The 12,669-nt window shown below is 43.3% G+C and overlaps 1 protein-coding gene across 2 annotated transcripts; it reads left to right on the top strand.

The window, feature by feature from the left end:
- The first annotated feature begins 1,017 nt into the window (after positions 1-1,017).
- On the top strand, positions 1,018-12,238 carry LOC311135005 (zinc finger protein Pegasus-like). 2 transcript variants are annotated; one of them, XM_084168812.1, is made up of 4 exons: positions 1,018-1,414; positions 6,431-6,578; positions 9,636-9,809; positions 10,036-12,238. In XM_084168812.1, exons 2-4 carry the CDS (start codon positions 6,446-6,448, stop codon positions 11,001-11,003), a joined length of 1,275 nt encoding a protein of 424 aa, XP_084024938.1. In that variant the 5' UTR covers positions 1,018-1,414; positions 6,431-6,445; the 3' UTR covers positions 11,004-12,238. The 2 variants fall into 2 exon arrangements, with proteins under 2 accessions (XP_084024938.1, XP_084024937.1); XM_084168811.1 differs by lacking the exon at positions 1,018-1,414 and adding an exon at positions 1,427-3,409.
- The last annotated feature ends 431 nt before the right edge of the window (positions 12,239-12,669 follow it).

The following is a 12,669-nucleotide window of genomic DNA, read 5'->3' as shown; positions in this document are numbered from 1 at the left end:
CTAGTGTACAGAGACTGAACTGGATTGAAAACAATAATTGAACTGTGACTGGATATTCTCATCCATTGTATTTTTAAATCCGCCAATGATAGTGCTGCTAGAGACAGGCTTGAGATTTCATTGTAAAGATTTTATTCTGAGTGGTCATTGGTTCAACTTTAACAGTTCCTCAGTGGAGTGTGAGACAAAGTTGGTGGAGGACACACGCACACACACACACACACACACACACACTACAGTAGTCATATAGCTCTTGTTGCAATGTAGAGTTCATGCCACCACGCCTCACTGTTAGACGGTGTACATTACTTGCTGTACTGCTCTTGTAACATCACAAGGCAATGTGCCATTGAAAACGATACAATGGCCTCACTCAAACTGGTAGTTTATCACCCTCTTCTCAATGGTTTTCCAACAACTTGACACAAATGGGGAAATATGATCTTCTCCAAACGTCTTAACTGTTCAATTATTGATAGTGATGAAACATAAATGAGTCAATCTAGCTATTTAAAGTAATGTAATTGCTGTGGCTCAAATTTAGTGCTTTGGGTGTAATTAAAGGTCTATGTTTGGAAGTGTGGGCGGTTTAATCGCCTAATGTTCTGGGTACAAAATAGTCAACATTTTATATTTGGTGGACACTGACATAGTAAGGCAATTGTTTCCATAATTCATTTAAATAGTCATGCAATAAATGCAGCAGAATGCAATGTTAAGCCTATCAAAATTGGGTTAATTACAGGTGACTATTATTTGGCACTGACAGCAAAACAAACTTTGGAAAGACTTTGTATCTACTATCTAGTTGATTAGTGCAGTCTACTTGTATTTGATAAGATCTTGAGAAAGAATTAAACTCACCCTGCTGTACTACCACAGAGTTTTAAAACTCTGTCTCTTTGGTGGGGTTCTACTATTGAGGTATACAGTATGTGAGCTACTAAAGCAGTTAATTCATAGGAACTGTTATTCGCGCTATTATTGCACCTGAGGCGGGACGAATTTCGCGGGTGCACTGGATGAACTTTTACCCCCACAAACTGCTTCATTGTTTTGATTCAGATAACGTTGCTAGCTCTATATTGCACATTTATGTGATTAGAGACCAACCAATTGATGCTGTAGCACGCTTAGCTTTTCTCCATAGGAACTCGATGCAGCCGTAGTTGAGTGATGCCTATGTAAACGGAACAGTTGTTTAGGTCGAAAGACGGTAGCCTAAAAGTAGCTAGCTGGCTAACCTGTAGTTAGCAACAACAACATGAACGCTATTTCAACGGATCTGATCAGTCACTTCGACACTCGTCGTCACCGGTCAATTACTGAGTTTGCCACGAAGAATTGTCTGCCTTTCACTAGCTGGCTAGAGAAATATTAATACTTGCTTACAATTTTTTGCCATTTTAAAAAGGTAAGTTGATTTGCTAGCTAAACTGGCTAGCTAGTAAGCTAGCTCCTTGGTTACCTGGCCAGATGAGTGTTCCAGCAATCAATGCTGGAATCGATGCTCTGTCGATGACATTGGCTAGCTAAAATGAACTGCTACATTTTACATTTAGCTACATTTTAGTCAGTTAACAGACGCTCTTATCCAGAGCTACTTACAGTTAGTGCATTCATCTTAAGATCGTTAGCTACTGGTAGGTGGGACAACCACATATCACAGGCATAGTAAGTACACTTTTCCTCAATAAAGCAGTTATCAGTAAAGTCAGCGCTAGAAGGGAGGGGGGAGTCAAGTGCAAGTGTTGGTTCAGTAAAGTTTTTTTGGGACTGGGGGGGATTCGAGGTGAGGAGGTGGATTATTTAAGATACTCTTTGAAGAGGTACAGTAGGGTTTCAGGTGCTTTCGGAAGATGGGCAGGGACTCTGGTGTCCTAGCTTCAGGGTAGGGCAGGACGATATGGCCTAAAAATCATATCTCGATTTTTTTCACATTTATGGGCGATTCACGATGTATATCTCGATTAAAAAAGATATATAGTTCTCTAAATAAGTGTTGTACAATTAAAGGTCAGATACACTGCATTTCAAACAGTCCGCAATAATGAATTCAGGGCTTGTGAAGTTATACCTAGGCTATATATAAGCCTTCCACAACCATAAGACCCACTAATCATTTCATTATTTTCTCAAAATAGTTTAACCTGCTCTTTCTTTGCAATAATCACTGATCTGGCTTTCAAGCCTGTCTATGAAAATGCCCTTTTTTGTTTCAAATTTATGCACATTCACTTCTTGTAGCTGGCATTAGGCTATAGAAAATTAACACAGGTCTCATAAACACTCTCAAGCCCACGTACTAGTGATTACCCAGCTAATCTATATATTTCAAGTTTAGCCAACTTGGATCTATTTGCAAAGCTAACAAGGTTGAACAGTTGAATTGTTATGAACACACCCTTCTGTCTGTCTGCAACTGTTTGAAAAGCATGTTAGCCTGGCCACTTTGTTCAGATGTTGAAATCAAATGGGCCTACCTTATTGTTGAAATCAAGTGGCCTACCTTATTTCACAGAATGAGAACGAGTTGCCAGTTCCTTATATAATTGTGTTTAATACTTACTGCACATTTATACAATTCAGACTAGACAGCTACTACAGTTTTTGGCTAAAATGCTGCTAGCGGTACCCCCAAGGCGGGGGAGACAAACTGAAGAAATCAATGTTCATTAATACTCTAGGGCGGCAGGTAGCTTAGTGGGTAAGAGCGTTGTGCCAGTAACCGAAAGGTCGCTGGTTCTAATCCCCGAGCCGACTAGGTGAAAAATCTGTCTGTGCCCTTAAGCAAGGCACTTAACCCTAATTGCTCCTGTAAGTCGCTCTGGATAAGAGCGTCTGCTAAATGATGTAAAAATGTAAAAAAAAAAAAAAAAAAAAACTCTTGTTTTAGTAGTGTCTACTCTGCGCGCAATTTGAGTAATTGGGACATAAAAAGGGTATCGTTAGAAAAGTTAACTTTTCCTTTATTACAGTAAAATAATGTCTGTGTGTTTTGGTGTCCATATGACCGATTCTGTTGGACCAAACTTCCAAGTTCACTTTCCTTGCTTTGTCTAACAACACTATCATGAATCTAGCAAAGGCGTTTTGTGGGTCAAAGTGCAGTATTTAGTTAATATTAAAGCACAAACTTACTGTATGTTAGCAGGTTTCTCACACTTGCTTTAGCCGAAAGGCAGCAGTGTTGCCAAGGCTACTGTTGCCATGCAACACTAGTTTGCCTGTCTCTAAAGAGAAGGGTGGGCTGTACCCCTCTGATTGGAAAGAGCGGTTTAGGAATAGTTTCTACCAATGTAAAGTTACAGCTGTTTTTTCGGAGTTTAGAGTGACAACTGGCATGCTGACGTCTACGAACAGCTCTCTGTGTCATCATGGATCAGCCCGAATGGAGCCGTTGCTATGGGTACTCACAGACATAGAGGGCAAAAAATATGACGAGGGTGAAGAGTGACCACAATTACTGATCACAACCACACAAATATTGACCACACAACAACTGACCACAACCACACAACTGACCACAACCACACACCTTCTGACCACAACTACTGACCACAACCACATCTAGTGACCACAACCACACAACTTCTGACTGCAAGAACACAACTGCTTACCATATCTAGTGACCCCAACCACACAACTTCTGACCACAACTACTGACCACAACCACACAAGTTCTTATCACAGAACTACTGACCACAACAACTGACCACAACCACACAACATCAGACCACAACTACTGAACCACACAACTACTGACCAAATCTACTGACCACTACTGACTATCGATGGGAATTTAAAAGGATTTCACTATTCAAATAATATAATTAAAGTACAGCTTTTTAAACTTCTTTCACTACCACAAAAGTACTTTGAAAGAGCTTTAGCAAGCCCCACAACTTTACTTGTACATTTAAATCTAGTTGTATACAGATCTCTGGTGTAAATGGAAAGGTGCACACAGCACAGAGGAGCGAAAGAGACAAAACCAAAAATATAACACGAGAACAAGCAGACCGAAACGCTCATAAAAACGAAAAATAACAAAACCTTGATTCTTGCGATTACAGGCATTTGGAATATCACGCAGAAACATACATTCTAATTAATTAGATATATCGCCCAACCCTACTTTAGGGGGAAGCTGGTTCCACCATTGGGGTGCCAGGACAGAAGAGCTTGTAGTGCTCGGGTTGGGGTGTAGGGTTTGAGCATAGCCTGAAGGTAGGGAGGGGCAGTTCCTCTTGCTGCTCCATAGGCAAGCACCATGGTCTTGTAGTGGATGCGAGCTTCGACTGTAAGCCAGTGGAGTGTGCGGAGGAGTGGGGTGACATGAGAGAACTTGAGAAGGTTGAAAACCAGGCGGGCTGCAGCGTTCTGGATAAGTTGCAGGGATTTGATGGCACAAGCGGGGAGCCCAGCCAACAGCGAGTTGCAATAGTCCAGACAGGAGATGACAAGTGCTTGGATTAGGACCTGCGCAGCTTCCTGTGTGAGGTAGGACCGTACTCTACGGATGTTGTAGAGCATGAACATGAGTCACTGCTTTGATGTTTGCAGAGAACGAGACAGTGTTGTCCAGGGTCACGCCAAGGTTCTTTGCACTCTGGGAGGGCGACACTGTGGAGTTGTCAAACGTGATGGAGAGGTCTTTGAGCAGGCAGGCCTTTCCCAGAGGAAGAGCAACTCCGTCTTGTTGAACTTGAGGTGGTGGGCTGACATCCAAGCTGAGATATCTTGTGGCGGCAGGTAGCTTAGTGGTTAAGAGCGTTGTGCCAGTAACCGAAAGGTCGCTGGTTCTAATCCCCGAGCTGACTAGGTGAAAAAATCTGTCGATGTGCTCTTGAGCAAGGCACTTAACCCTAATTGCTCCTGTAAGTCGCTCTGGATGAGAGCGTCTGCTAAATGACTAAAATGTAAATGTAATATCTGCCAGGCGAGCAGAGATGCGTGTCGCCACCTAGGTGTCAGAAGGGGGGAAAGAGAAATGCAGTTGGAGTGTCATTAGCATGGCAATGATAGGAGAGGCCATGTGAGGATATGACGGAGCTGAGTGACTTGGTGTATAGAGAGAAGAGGAGAGGGCCTAGAACCGAGCCCTGTGGGACACCTGTTGTGAGAGTACGTGGTACAGACACAGATCCTCTCCACATCACCTGATAGGAGTGGGCTGTCAGGTAGGATGTGCAGAGCCTGAGATGCCCAGCCCTGAGAGGGTGGAGAGGAGGATCTCATGGTTCACGGTGTCGAAGGTAGCAGATAGATCTAGGAGGATGAGCACAGAGGAGAGAGAGTTTCAGCTTTGGCAGTGTTAGAGGCAGACGCTTGAAATTTGGAGTGATAGAAAGTGGCTGTAGCAGCAGAGGAAGAGAAGGTAGAGAGGAGGGAGTGAAAGGATGATAGGTCCTCCAGAAGTTTACTTTTCCTCCATTTTCACTCAGCTGCCCGCAGCCCTGTTCTGTAAGCTCGCAATGAGGCACTCAGCCACGGAGCAGGAGAGGAGGGCCGAGCCGGCCGGGAGGAAAGGGGACAGTGCTAGTCATAGGATGAGGAGAGTTGGGTCAAAGAGGCAGAATCAGGAAACAGTAGGGAGAAGGATTTAGCAGAAGGGAGAGCTGGTAGGATAGAGGAGGAGAGAGTAGTGGGAGAGAGAGAGTGAAGATTGCGATGGCGCATGACCATCTGGGGAGGGGCTGAGTGGCTAGGGTTGGAGCGAAGGGAGACAGTAAAGGAAACAAAATGGTGATCAGAGACCTGGAGGGGGGTTGCAGAGCGATTAGTAGGCGAACAGCCTCTAGTAAAGATGAGGTCAAGCGTATTGCCTGCCTTGTGAGTTGGATGGGATTGGGAAAGGTGAGGTCAAAAGAGGCCAGGAGGGGAAAGAGGGAGTTGGAAAGAAATTAATCGAAGGTAGATGTCGGGAGGTTGAAGTTGCCAAGTACGAAGAGCGGTGAACCATCGTCAGGAATTTAGTTAATCAAGGTGTCAAGCTCATTGAGGAACTCGCCAAGGGCACCTGGTGGGCGATAGATTACACAATGTTAAGCTTGAGTGGCAAGTGACCGCATTGAATTCAAATGAGGAGATGGACAGTTGAGAAGAGAGGGAGTCGAGAGAAAATATCCAGTTAGGAGTAATTGGTAGCCTTGTGCCACCACTGCGACGACCAGATGCTCTTGGACTATGAGAGAAAACTAGTCAGATGAAGAGAGAGCAGCTGGAGTAGCAGTGTTCTCTAGGGTGATCCATGTCTTGCCAAAAAGAAAATGAACTGAAGGGCAGCATAGGCTGAAATGAACTCAGCGTTCTAAATCATAAGTTATGTCAATATGTTGTCATGTTGTTTTTCGCTAATCTGTCTGCCTATTGACAATGTCATCATCATGTGCTGTTATGGATACACTTGGATTATTGCACCTGAAAGCGTCTCTACCTTCCAATGGGCGAGGAAAAGCCAGAGACGTTGGACTTTGTCAAAGACTTCCAAGAGTATCTCAGCCAGCAGACTCAACATGTGAACATGATCTCGGGCTCCGTCAGTGGAGTCAAAGAGATGGACGACTTACCAGCAGGTAAGCCCAGCCCAGTTTAGACCTGAGGGAAACTTGGGTCTAGTTTTAACGTTTACCCACCTTGCAAGTTATTTGCCGACCATTCCTGTTTGCTACACTTTTCCCGCTTCCTAAGCTATATCTGTAATTGGTAGACTGTTCTGATTAGGAGGTTGTTGTTTGCATCGCGGAGCGGTGCCCAGGAAATAATTAAATCCAATTGTTAGACGCTACTACCCCCTCCAAATCAAAACCAAACATTGATTCCATGTTGTGTTCTCACTCCTGTTTATTTTAGCTAATCAGCCTTGCAATATGGGCACCATGCTGCCCCAGATGTAGCCTGAAGACCCCACCTTGAATTCTACGTCAGGGAGAAATGTGCGTTTGGATCAGGAAAGTTTCCTTTCACGACCTCTACAAGCCAGAATGTTGAATAAAATGATATTTTAACTTACTTTACCAGTTGTCCATGTGGTTGGTCCTTTTTGCAGGTAGGAATGTCAGACAATATATCCCAGGAAAGTATAATTACGTCAACTTTTCAAAGTGCTGGTAGTGTGTTGAGATTTCTATCACCTGAAGCATGCGCACAAGATGAAAATACATTTACGAGACGCATGCATACTTAGCGAGTATTTAATGATTCTTTCCTGTGGATATATTGTCTCACATTCCTACCTGCAAAAGGATGAACTGCACGGACAACCGGTTAAGTAAGTTCAAATATAATTTTATTCAACATTCTGGTTTGTAGAGCTTGTGAGAGGAAACAAATATATGGCATTAATCACAGACCGTGAACCAGAGGTATCACAGTCTGATTGTCAGGCAATCACAGACGGGAAGCAGAGGAAATGTGTGTGCGCAATGTGAGAACAAAACATTGCCATATATATATTCGATTTTGATTTGGGGAGGGGGAGTAGCATCTAAAAACTGGATTCAATAGTTTATTGTTCACTGCTTGGCGATGCAAATGTCACCCTCCAATCAGTAGCTTCGGATGCTGGACACATGCTGTTAACTCATGGTCAAATGGCTGTACCTGATTATCTTGAACGCAGTCGCTATGGAATGCCCTTAGACCTCGTCTCATTAATTAATGAAATCATTAATCAGAGGTCTAATATTGGGCTACAGGTATCAACACACAGGCTGTCAACTGACTCTTGCCCTTGTCCTCTGAGTTTTATCCAAACTGTTTCATGCATGATTCTGTTAAAATCCATTAATGCGAGTGGAGTGTAATTATTTTTCTAATCTTCAATTTAAGCCTACTAGAAAGTGTGTGCCCTCAGGCCTGGAGGGAAGCAAAAGTTATTCCTCTACCTAAGAATAGTAAAGCCCCCTTTACTGGCTCAAATAGCCGACCAATCAGCCTGTTGCCAACCCTTAGTAAACTTTTGGAAAAAATTGTGTTTGACCAGATACAATGCTATTTTACAGTAAACAAATTGACAACAGACTTTCAGCACACTTCTAGGGAAGGACATTCAACAAGCACAGCACTTACACAAATGACTGATGATTGGCTGAGAGAAATTGATGATAAAAAGATTGTGGGGGCTGTTTTGATAGACTTCAGTGCGGCTTTTGACATTATCGATCATAGTCTGTTGCTGGAAAAACGTATGTGTTATGGCTTTACACTTCCAGCTATATTGTGGATAAAGAGTTACCTGTCTAACAGAACACAGAGGGTGTTCCATAATGGAAGCATCTCCAACAAAATCCAGGTAGAATCAGGAATTCCCCAGGGCAGCTGTCTAGGCCCCATACTTTTTTCAATCTTTACTAACAACATGCTATGTATGCGGATGACTCAACACTATACACGTCAGCGACTGAAATGACTGCAACACTTAACAAAGAGCTGCAGTAAATTTCAGAATGGGTGGCAAGGAATAAGTTAGTCCTAAATATTTCCAAAACTAAAAGCATTGTATTTTGGACAAATCATTCACTAAACCCTAAACCTAATCTAAATCTTGTAATGAAGAATGTGGAAATTGAGCAAGTTGAGGAGACTAAACTGCTTGGAGTAACCCTGGATTGTATACTGTCATGGTCAAAACATGTTGATACAACAGTAGCTAGGATGGGGAGAAGTCTGTCCATAATAAAGTTCTGCTCTGCATTCTTAACAGCACTATCAACAAGGCAGGTCCTACAGGCCCTAGTTTTGTCGCACCTGGACAACTGTTCAGTCGTGTGGTCAGGTGCCACAAAAAGGGACTTAGGAAAATTGCAATTGTTTCAGAACAGGGCAGCACGGCTGGCCCTTGGATATATGCAGAGAGCTAATGTTAATAATATGCATGTCAATCTCTCCTGGCTTAAAGTGGAGGAGAGATTGACTTCATCACTAATTGTATTTGTGAGAGGTATTGATATGTTGAATGCACCGAGCTATCTGTTTTAACTACTGGCACACAGCTCGGACACCCATGCATACCCCACAAGACATGCCACCAGAGGTCTCTTCACAGTCCCCAAGTCCAGAACAGACTATGGGAGGTGCACAGTACTACATAGAGCCATGACTACATGGAACTCTATTCCACATCAAGTAACTCATGCAAAGCAGTAAAAGGTGATTTAAAAAACAGATAAAAATACACCTTATGGAACAGCGAGGACTGTGAAGCAACACAAACATAGGCACAGACACATGCATACAAGCACACGATAATAAACGCACTATACACACACCTACACATGGATTTTGTGTTGTAGATATGTGGTAGTAGAGTAGGGGCCTGAGGGCACACACTTAATGTTGTGAAATCTGTTGTGAATTTATTGTAATGTTTAAAAAATGTAGAACTGCCTTAATTTTGCTGGACCCGAGGAAGAGTGGGGATCCATAATAAATAATAATAATAAAAATAATATGCCACTTAGCAGACGCTTTTATCCAAAGCGACTTACAGTCATGTGTGCATACATTTTTTACGTATGGGTGGTCCCGGGGATCGAACCCACTACCCTGGCGTTACAAGCGCCATGCTCTACCAATTGAGCTATAGATATATTTCTTGAACCTGTGATGTGATTGTTTCTGTACCTGTGCAGACTGCAGTCAGAATGGATTAGACCACCCCTCAGCGGATATGTCCCTTGATGACGGCTCAGGGATGCTGGTGGATGGCTTCGAGAGAACATATGATGGCAAACTCAAGTGCCGTTACTGTAACTATGCTACCAGAGGCACAGCACGACTCATTGAACATATCCGCATTCACACAGGTGAGCTTGAATAGGACAGATAACAACATGCAGATGCTACCAGATGATATAGGGCTAGATCACTCGCTAAGCATTTTCTCTTATACAAAGCGTTCACCCTTTTATTTTCATTAGGCCTAGTTAGTTATCAAAGACAAAAAGCTAAAAACATGACATTTAACATTTCATCCTAAGACCTTATTCTTCCTTGTAATTCTTTATCTTCCTCTTTCCTCTTATCAAACAGGAGAGAAACCCCACAGATGCCACCTGTGTCCTTTCGCCTCTGCTTATGAGCGCCACCTAGAGGCCCACATGCGCTCCCACACAGGAGAAAAGCCTTACAAGTGTGAGCTGTGCTCCTTCCGCTGCAGCGACCGCAGCAACCTTTCACACCACCGCCGCCGCCGGCACAAGCTCTTACCCATGAAAGGTGCTCGCTCCTCTCTCTCCCACAAGAAGATGCTAAGCGTCCTGCAGAAGAAGACCAGCCTGGGCTATGGTCGCCGGCTCCTCATCAACTTCAGCCCACCCTCCATGGTGATGCACAAGGCTGAGCACCTGGACGACTACTCCCACGAACTGCCCCACCTGCGCCAGGAGACCTACGATGACCAGGGTGCTGGTGGAGATGGAAGCTCCAGGGACGACCACCACCATCACCACCACAACTTGATCATGGACAACCCCCTCAACCAGCTCTCCACCCTGGCCGGCCAACTGGCCAGCCTGCCCTCCGAAGCTGAGGGCCAGACCCAACAGCCTCCCATGTCTCCAGGTACAGAGTCCTGTGTGGACGAGAAGCCCTTCCTCATCCAGCAGCCTCTCCCAGCCACTGCTTCTGCTGCTGTGTCAGCCAGTGCTGCCCATGCCTCCTCCTCCCCCATCACCCCAGAGCCCAGGCCCCCACCACACAGCAACTGCAGCCCCGGGGCAGGTCCCTGCAGCGAGCACAGCGGACGCACAAGTACCCCCAGCATCACCAACAGCCAGCCCAGCACACCAGCCCCAGGCTTGCCCTCGCTGCATCAAGACCCCCAGATGCTGCACCACTGCCAGCACTGTGACATCTACTTCCCTGACAACATCCTGTACACCATCCACATGGGCTGCCACGGCTACGAGAACCCCTTCCAGTGCAACATCTGTGGCCACAAGTGCAGGAGCAAGTATGACTTTGCCTGCCATTTTGCCAGGGGGCAGCATAAGCAGTGACTTGTCGCCGGGTCAGTGACAAAGGACTGGAGATGATGAATGAAGGTGTTTTTATTTAATTCCATTTATTTATTGCTGTTGATCTTTCTGAAATTGGCCTTGATGTAGCCTTTGCAAATTCTGTGTAGTGAATTTGATTTTACAGGAAAGGAAATAACATTTGACAGTGCCCATGTGTATGTAATGTGTAGGGATGGAGTGGTTTAGAGGTACAACTCACTTGACCTGTTTGATCATTAAACATTCCTTATGTGGGTTTTTAACATGAACACTATTTTCAGCCTTACAAATGTACTGTAGTTATAGATGATACTAACATTCTGTGAGAGTGCTCTTTTAGTGGCTTTAACCATAACCAACTAAACCATTTCAGAGTGCAAAGACGGCACCATTCATGCTTCCAACAGTGCCTACGATATTCACAATTGCTTAACCTGTACTTAAATCGACACATCTGACATCTTTATTACATTTTTTCTGTTTGTTGTCTTTAGATGAGGGTGTTCTGTTGTCGTTTGTGATGGATCTATACACAGTGCCCTTCCTTAACCAGCAGCTTTTTGCTTATTGGGTGTTGTTGAAAATAAAGCATAACCTATACATCATGTTATATTCTGACATTTAAATGGCATATGTCATTGTGAGATCCAACACCTTTACTGTCAAAGCATTATCACCATATCTCTTTTTTCCTCTTTTGTCAATCCTTTTTAGTACAGAATTGCCAAGTAGCACCAGAGATGCCATGTTTTAGCATACATGCTATGCCTTGGGATTCCTTCTGTCCTTCTATAATCAAGGCATTGCATATTATGGATCTCAGTGCTTTCTTAGATATTTATTGAGTATTGTAATCTACATTTCTCGGTCAGATAGGTGTTATGTGTCAATGAAGTTGAAATTATACTGAAGTGAAGATTACTGCCATAGCAGGGTTGTTTTGTATTGGATACTGTCGTGTCTGTTGCATAGCAACATTTGTGGAGAACATAGTTACTGTTTCTAGGACTAATTGCACGTCACCATGCTTACAGGCGTCCAATGATTGAGGGGTTATGTAAAGGTAAAGTTAACAGAAAAAAATAACTTGTAAGGGAGTTTGTTTAATGTGTTGTATCTTTATAGAGCAGGTGAATGTTGAAGCGTTTTGGCGATCATTATATCCCCTTGGATGACAAATCATTTTATGTGAGAGTAATATTAACACATTTCTAAGTAAAATGTTTTCTAACAGATCTTTTCTTTGTCTCAACTGTCCTTTGTTCTTTTTCTTGGTATCTATGAATTGACATGCAGTCAGAAAGCAAATTTCACATATTTGATCTACAGTGCCTTGCAAAATTATTCATCCCCCTTGGCTTTTTTCCTATTTTGTTGCATTACAACCTGTAATTTAAATGGATTTGTAATTGTATTGTATGTAATGGACATACATAAAATAGTCCAAATTGGTGAAGTGAAATGAAAAAAATTACTTGTTTCAAAAAATATCTAAAAAATGAATAACGGAAAAGTGGTGCGTGCATATGTATTCACCCCTTTGCTATGAAGCTCCTAAATAAGATCTGGTGCAACCAATTACCTTCAGATGTCACATAATTAGTTAAATAAAGTCCACCTGTGTGCAATCTAAGTGTCACATGATCTGTCACATGATCTCAGTATG

Source organism: Coregonus lavaretus (genome assembly GCF_964263955.1).
Source record: "Coregonus lavaretus genome assembly, chromosome: 1".
NCBI lineage: Eukaryota > Metazoa > Chordata > Actinopteri > Salmoniformes > Salmonidae > Coregonus > Coregonus lavaretus.
The sequence above is the reverse complement of the archived record's forward strand: the minus strand, read 5'-3'. Positions and strand labels throughout refer to the sequence as shown.

Excerpts from the sequence above, each read along its gene's own strand:
- LOC311135005 (XM_084168811.1), top strand. The coding sequence starts at position 3,344 with ATGCTGACGTCTACGAACAGCTCTCTGTGTCATCATGGATCAGCCCGA. Across the intron at positions 3,410-6,430 it reads GAATGGAGCCGTTGCTATGG|CGTCTCTACCTTCCAATGGG; the intron begins GTACTCACAGAC and ends TGCACCTGAAAG. Across the intron at positions 6,579-9,635 it reads GATGGACGACTTACCAGCAG|ACTGCAGTCAGAATGGATTA; the intron begins GTAAGCCCAGCC and ends GTACCTGTGCAG.